The 6,461-nt window shown below is 40.6% G+C and overlaps 1 protein-coding gene across 2 annotated transcripts in view; it reads left to right on the top strand.

Annotated features, from left to right (window-relative positions):
* The window catches only part of PLEKHM3 (pleckstrin homology domain containing M3), a 442,009-nt gene that overhangs the window by 321,642 nt on the left and 113,906 nt on the right, over positions 1-6,461 (top strand). The window contains exon 7 of one of the 2 annotated variants that reach the window (XM_075317730.1): positions 4,857-6,269. The exons of the other annotated variant lie outside the window; for it this stretch is intronic. Coding sequence (XP_075173845.1) covers positions 4,857-4,862 — 6 coding nt within the window. The 3' untranslated portion in view covers positions 4,863-6,269. Of the gene's footprint in view, positions 1-4,856; positions 6,270-6,461 lie in introns of those variants that run through there. 2 annotated transcript variants of the gene reach the window in all.

The raw sequence follows: 6,461 nt of genomic DNA, 5'->3' as shown, positions 1-6,461 counted from the left end.
ATCTATTGTATATACGTGCTCCTAATTACTGTCTGTCCATGGAAAAAATGTGAATGGCCTGAAACTAGTACTGAAGTCTGTTCATATTCATTGCATTAGACCTTGCCCAGCAGATTGCACTCCGTACAAGTCAAGCCATGCCACCTTAATGGGCAAGGTGAACAACAAACATAAGTGTGGTTCAAGTAATGAAAGAAAGTCTTTTGGCTTAAATTGTGCAATATTCAGCATAATAAATATCCTCCATTATAGGTAAACTATCAAATCTGAGAGATAAAGCTCATTTCGTCTTCATGGCTTTTCAATATTGGCAATAGAAGTAGGGTGCTGCGGATTTGTAGAAATACATACAGTACCTCATTTTTTATGTGAATGAAATTTATAAGATCTCACTCACTTTCCTTATGTTGTCGTTCACTGCAAATCATTCCGCAGGTAAAAATCTGAAACTATTTAATTCTCACCATTCATTAAAACAAGCAAATCTTCATGATTATAAATGAGAATTCTTATTTGTAGGACTGAATGACCAAATTAACATCATTGATACATGAAAAGGTCCAATAAGCCATTACCGCTATACTTCCCGATAGAGCTTGACTTGTGTTGTATTTAGAGCCATATTACATACATTGGCTAACCACACAAAAGGCAGTGAAAAGCTTTGTAATAATAATGCCCCTTTAATTGCCTATGATGTGCCATGTTGACTTGTTGTTATAACAGATCTGTAGAGTGTAGCAATGGCTTAGCGTCTCCTATATACTGTTAGCCAACCAAGGTAGTGCAGCTGTGCAGATAGACTTTGATACACTCTCTATTTTGTGATGCTCCCACTTATGTTGGGTTCCAACCATTGTGAACCTTGGGAACCACAGTGAAGCTGGCACCTGAAGAACAGCACAAAAGATGAAAGAGAACCGCATGATTAGCATGTGTCTATACCATCTATTGATCTCCTCCTCTGATGTAAATGTTTTCAGAGCAATTAATAGATGTTTACATGAATGGGAAACATTTTACACACATCGTCGCATTGAATAACTGGTTATCCCGCTTGCTTAGATGTCAGTGAAGTGGGTTTTGACACAAGACTGGAGCTTGTACTTGAGCACTTCAGCTAATTTATGTGCGGTTGTCTCAGGTTAACAATAAAATAACCGCATTGATACAGCAATGTATGTGATCACCAGAGGCTATGCCATTGCTGAAAACTCTAGTATGTTTTGACTTGTTCTAAATTAACACTGGATCATTGTAGAGTTTACTCTTAACCATCAAAAAAGGCATAGTCAATGTATTGGAGCAGAACAATACTATCGTAATGACGGTAATATCAGAGTAACATGTTACAATAAATTACAGTCAAACGCCACAACTAAACGCAACATAGTATCCTTGGGGCTTCTTTTCGCTTTTCTTTTTTTTTTTTCTGTCCGTCACAAAAAACATTTTTTGTGATCTATTTAGGGAGATGGTGCATTATTCATGCAGCTGCTCCATCCACATGATGGTTTCCACACACTAGCCATAACAATAGTACCAAAGTTAGTTTACTTATTTTTTTTAACTCTCTCATATAGCACCATTAATTTCCATAACCTTTTATAGACATCATAATCACTGTCCACATTGGGGCTTATAATCTAAATTCCCTATCAGTAGGTCTTGGAATGGGAAAGAAAACTGGAGTACCGGAGGAAACCCACGCAAACACGGGGAGAACATGCAAACTCCATGCAGATGTATTGACTCCAGCACTGCGAAGCTACAGTGCTAACCACTACCCCGTGGCCATAACAAAGACAGAGCTATGACAGTACTTATAAAAACAACTACTATAATATACTATTTCTTAACATTTCAGTTAGATGATTTTGATTTTATTTCTTATTTTTTTGTTACTTTTTTTTCAATTCTTTTATGCAAATTAAAAGCTTCTTTTACAGTTCTAGTAAAAGCTATGAGATTTCAGAAATCGTATGCACACAGTTGCTTTTTTTCCTGACCGGGATGGAAAACTTCTGCGTTTTTGAAAGAAGGAACGTGTTTTTTTCACCACTAATAAAAATGAACCTGCAAAAACGCAATTGTTGCATTTTTTGTTGCTTTTGTGGTAAATGAAACCATTAGGCCCTGTGCGCACTTGCCGGTTTTTGCCGCAGATTTCCTGCGGATTTGCTGCATGTTTCGCTGCAGAAAATGTTCATAACATCTCTGCGGTGATTCACCAGCAAATTCTATGGAAAAAAAAATGCTGTGCGCACAAGGCGGATTTCGACAGTTGCATGTTTTGCTGCAGGATTCCCGCAGCAAAAACAATTGCATGTCACTTCTTTTCCGCACGTCGCTGCGGGATTTCACTCCATTGACTGTAATGTAATCGTGAAATCCCACAGGGAATAATGCAGGTAGCAAATTCTGTGCGTTTCATTGCGTTTTCCTGCTTTATTCCCTGCGGTATTTCGCGTTGTCGGGACTTAATGTTCATCACTGCCTGCGTTTTGCAGGGAAGTGATGTCATTATGACAGGAAGAGGAAGCGGAGCAGAGTAAACACACACAGACACAGACATATAGAACGCACATACAAATCAAACGTACATATAAAAATAAAAACACGCGGGCTCCGCCGTATTTTTACCGTCCAGCCGAGCTAAAAACACACGGCGGCCCAGTATTCTCAGGCTGCGGAGGGCAAGGGCTATGGTTAATAACCCCCCCTCCATCCCGCAGCCGAGAATATCAGCCACAGCTGCCCCGGGACTGTCGCATCGATTATGCGACAATCCCGGAGTGTCCCCGGCTCTTCCAGATTGCCGTGATGCGGTGGCAATCCAGGTAATAAGGAGTTAAATGGCAGCGAATCGCTGCCAATTAACTCCAGGCTTAATCATGGCAGCGTCTATGAGACAGCTTTCATGATTAACCCGTAAGTAAAGTGAATAAACACACCGAAAAATCCTTTTATTTTAAATAAAAAAGCAAAAAAGCCCCCTCTTTCGCCCCTCCACAGCTCCGGCGTAATCCACCGAGGTCCCACGACACTTGCAGACTGCTGCAGCCACGTCTGACACACTGTACTGAATGCAGCCTCGTAACGAGACTGCAGAGGTAATTACAGGTCATTTCTCACGGTCCGTAATGTGAACACACTACCGCTCATGAGAACCACAGTGTGTCCTCACAGGGACTCTATCTATTGATTGGTTGATCTGTCCTCTATTGATTATCCAAGTTTGATGGCTTATATGTGGGCAGTGACACGATACTAGTGACAGGGGACGTTGAGTCCCTGTACACTAGTATCATTCACAAAGATGGCATTGAAGCCACTAAATTCTACCTTGATATGGCTGATATGCCCCTTGATCTTCGTGTGTTGGTGTTGCGTCTCCTTGAGTTTTCCCTTACACATAATTTTTTTATTTTTATGGGTTCCTTCTATCTACAGCTCCAGGGCACAGCAATGGGGGCGGCTTTTGCCCCCTCCTATGCTAATTTATTCCTGGGGCTGTGGGAGAGGGACCTTCTCCTGTCAGATCAGCAGCCGTTGATGGACCGCGTCCTTTTTTGGGCGCGGTACATCGACGACATCTTTATGATCTGGCAGGGGTCGGTTGAGGAACTTAATTTATTTATGCAGGGAATTAATTCGGGGAGACGCAACATCAACATTACATTCAAGTGGTCCTTTGAACAGATTGAGTTTCTGGATGTTATAATAAAGAAGGATGTTGACGGTTGTCTGCAGTCCAATTTATACCGAAAACCCACATCAACCAATATGCTCCTCCATGCATCTTCTGCACATCCTCAATTCATGATTAGATCAGTACCGGTCGGGCAGTTTCTCCGGCTCAGGAGGATCTGCTCGACGGACGTGGATTTCGAACAACAAGCCCGTAATCTCATGGCAAGATTTAGAGAGAGAGGTTACAGTGGGAGAATGGTAAAAAAAGCATACCATAGAGCTAAACATGCATCTAGGAATTCACTACTGTACTCTCAACCTAAGTTTGAATCGAGTGATAAAATCCGTTTTGTGACCAATTATTGTGCACAGATTCCATCCATACGTGAGTGCCTGGAGAAAGCATGGCCTATACTCCAAGCTGACCCCACCCTTAATAAAATTATCCCCGAGAAGTTATCGATTACCATGCGCCGAAGTAAAAACCTTCGTGATCATTTGATCCGTAGCCACTATGTGAGCAATGATAAAAATTCAACCTTTTTGGAGAAATTGAAACCCAGTGCGAAATTGGGATGCTTTCCATGTGGAAAGTGTGTTGCATGCCCCAATATATGCCGCGAGAGTACCTTTACTGACGCGAATAATTCTAAAATCTATCAAATACGGAAATATATAACATGCAATTCCAAAGCTGTTATATATTATGCGACATGTCCATGTCCTAAGATATATATTGGACTCACAACGCGTCAGTTAAAGGTACGTACTCGTGAACATGTATTGGGGATTGAGGCTGCGCGTAATGCTATTGACATCGAAGGCCTCAAAACCCTTCCAAAACATTTCTTCAAATTTCATTCTTGCAATAGTGGTCTACTGAAGGTGAAGGGTATCGATCAAATCGACTTGGGGATAAGAGGTGGAGAGATCAGTAGGAGATTGGCCCAACTTGAGGCCAGATGGATTTACACATTGGGCACTGTGCATCCATCTGGCCTCAACGATAATATCAGTTTTGCGTCATTTTTATAATGATAGTGAACATGTCGTGCCGGCGTACATGGCCCTTAATGCCCCATATTCTATGTGCCTTGTATGCATTAATTTTTAATGGTGTTAATTAATTTTTGTCTAATTAACCCCTTCTTTTTAATTTTTAGTGTTAGTGAACACCTTTCTCATGAAAGGGGAATTTATCTATGAATGGAGGATAATGAATGAAAATACTGAGGATAGACCACCTCAACTTACCATATGAACACTGAACTGATATTTACTTAAGACATCATTCTGCGGATATATGAGGAAGCTAAGCAGTGATCATGACGGGTGTTGAGATGATGGGGGACTATATCCAACTCCCTATTATTAAATGCCCCGATTATTTATTTATGGTATTTTCATATACCTGTATGTTATGTTACATGTGCTTTAACAACGTCTACACTGATAATTAGCGGTGGTATAGTAATAACATATTTTTGTCTCCTCCCCCCGTTATGGCATATATGTGCTTTGAATATAATTGGGGAATATATATTGTAGATTTTCCCTCTCCATGGGGTGATGTTTGTTCACAAACATTGTTTGTCTGTATAATACAATTATCACGTAATTGCACATATATTTAATATTCACCTGATACCTGCACGCGCGGTTGTCATTGGCGGCCGGTACTGATTCAGCCTGCTGCGTCTATACTGGTTCTCCATTCTCGGGCCGTAACGTCCGGGGGTGGATGACTGGTGACGCGGTGGCTGTGTTAGCGTCGGCAAGACGCCATGACAACGCGCGCGTCACTTTAGGTGGCAGACGGTGATTGGAGGCATGCACTATTTAATGCCTGCACTCCGGGTGATTAGACACGCCCCCTGACGAAGGTTGAGAAGCCGAAACACGTGTCGGGAGTCCCCTATACAGCGGTAAATATACAACCTACATTGTCTTCTATAATTCTATAACTCTGTGGCCTGTTGTCCTAGTATGCCGCAATATGTGGTAGTCACTGTTAACCTATGCCGCAATATGTGGCAGTGATGATCGGCTTTCTTATGTCTACGACTATAAGATTCTTGGCATACACTACAGAGCCTCTTTTGGCTACACATTGACTCTGTGAAGATATATGATATAGTGACATCTACTGGCCACTTGTGGTAACTACATCCATGTGATAGGATCTATTTGGTTTTTGACTTTTTGATCCCAGTACATATATTATGTATTATTGCCCTTTATGTTGTGTGACATATGATATCTAACTATATGTGATGAGCTATATACATGCCTGCCAGCTATCCATTTGTAGATATATGTGCTGGATATCATTGAGAGATCTCTTATTATGCTGGCATAGACACAACGGTATATACATAGTCTCTGTTAAAATTATGGATCATACAATGAGTAGCATATATTATGTGCTGATATGGGCATGTATATGTTGCTAATGGTGTTTTCTGTGTGGGAGATTGGATGTATTACTAGAGTTTGTGGCCTTAAGTTATATAATTAACAATTATAAATCGTAAAATCCCGCTGTATATATAGGATGTATATGTTGTGTCCACACATTCACTTGTGATAATCATGAAAAATAAAGAAATCATTGCTTTTGTACAATTTTGATTCTCTATCTTATTGGGCTTTGATCGTTTCTCTCTCTCTTTGTTTCTTAAAGTAATTTGTACGATTTATGCCCTATTAGATGTAGTCCTACTTCACTACCGAATCTAATATATATGCTATACAGCACATTGTGAAAT

The sequence above is a fragment of the Anomaloglossus baeobatrachus genome, chromosome 7 (genome assembly GCF_048569485.1).
Source record: "Anomaloglossus baeobatrachus isolate aAnoBae1 chromosome 7, aAnoBae1.hap1, whole genome shotgun sequence".
NCBI lineage: Eukaryota > Metazoa > Chordata > Amphibia > Anura > Aromobatidae > Anomaloglossus > Anomaloglossus baeobatrachus.
Note: the sequence above shows the minus strand (reverse complement) of the source record. Positions and strands in the feature narration are given on the sequence as shown.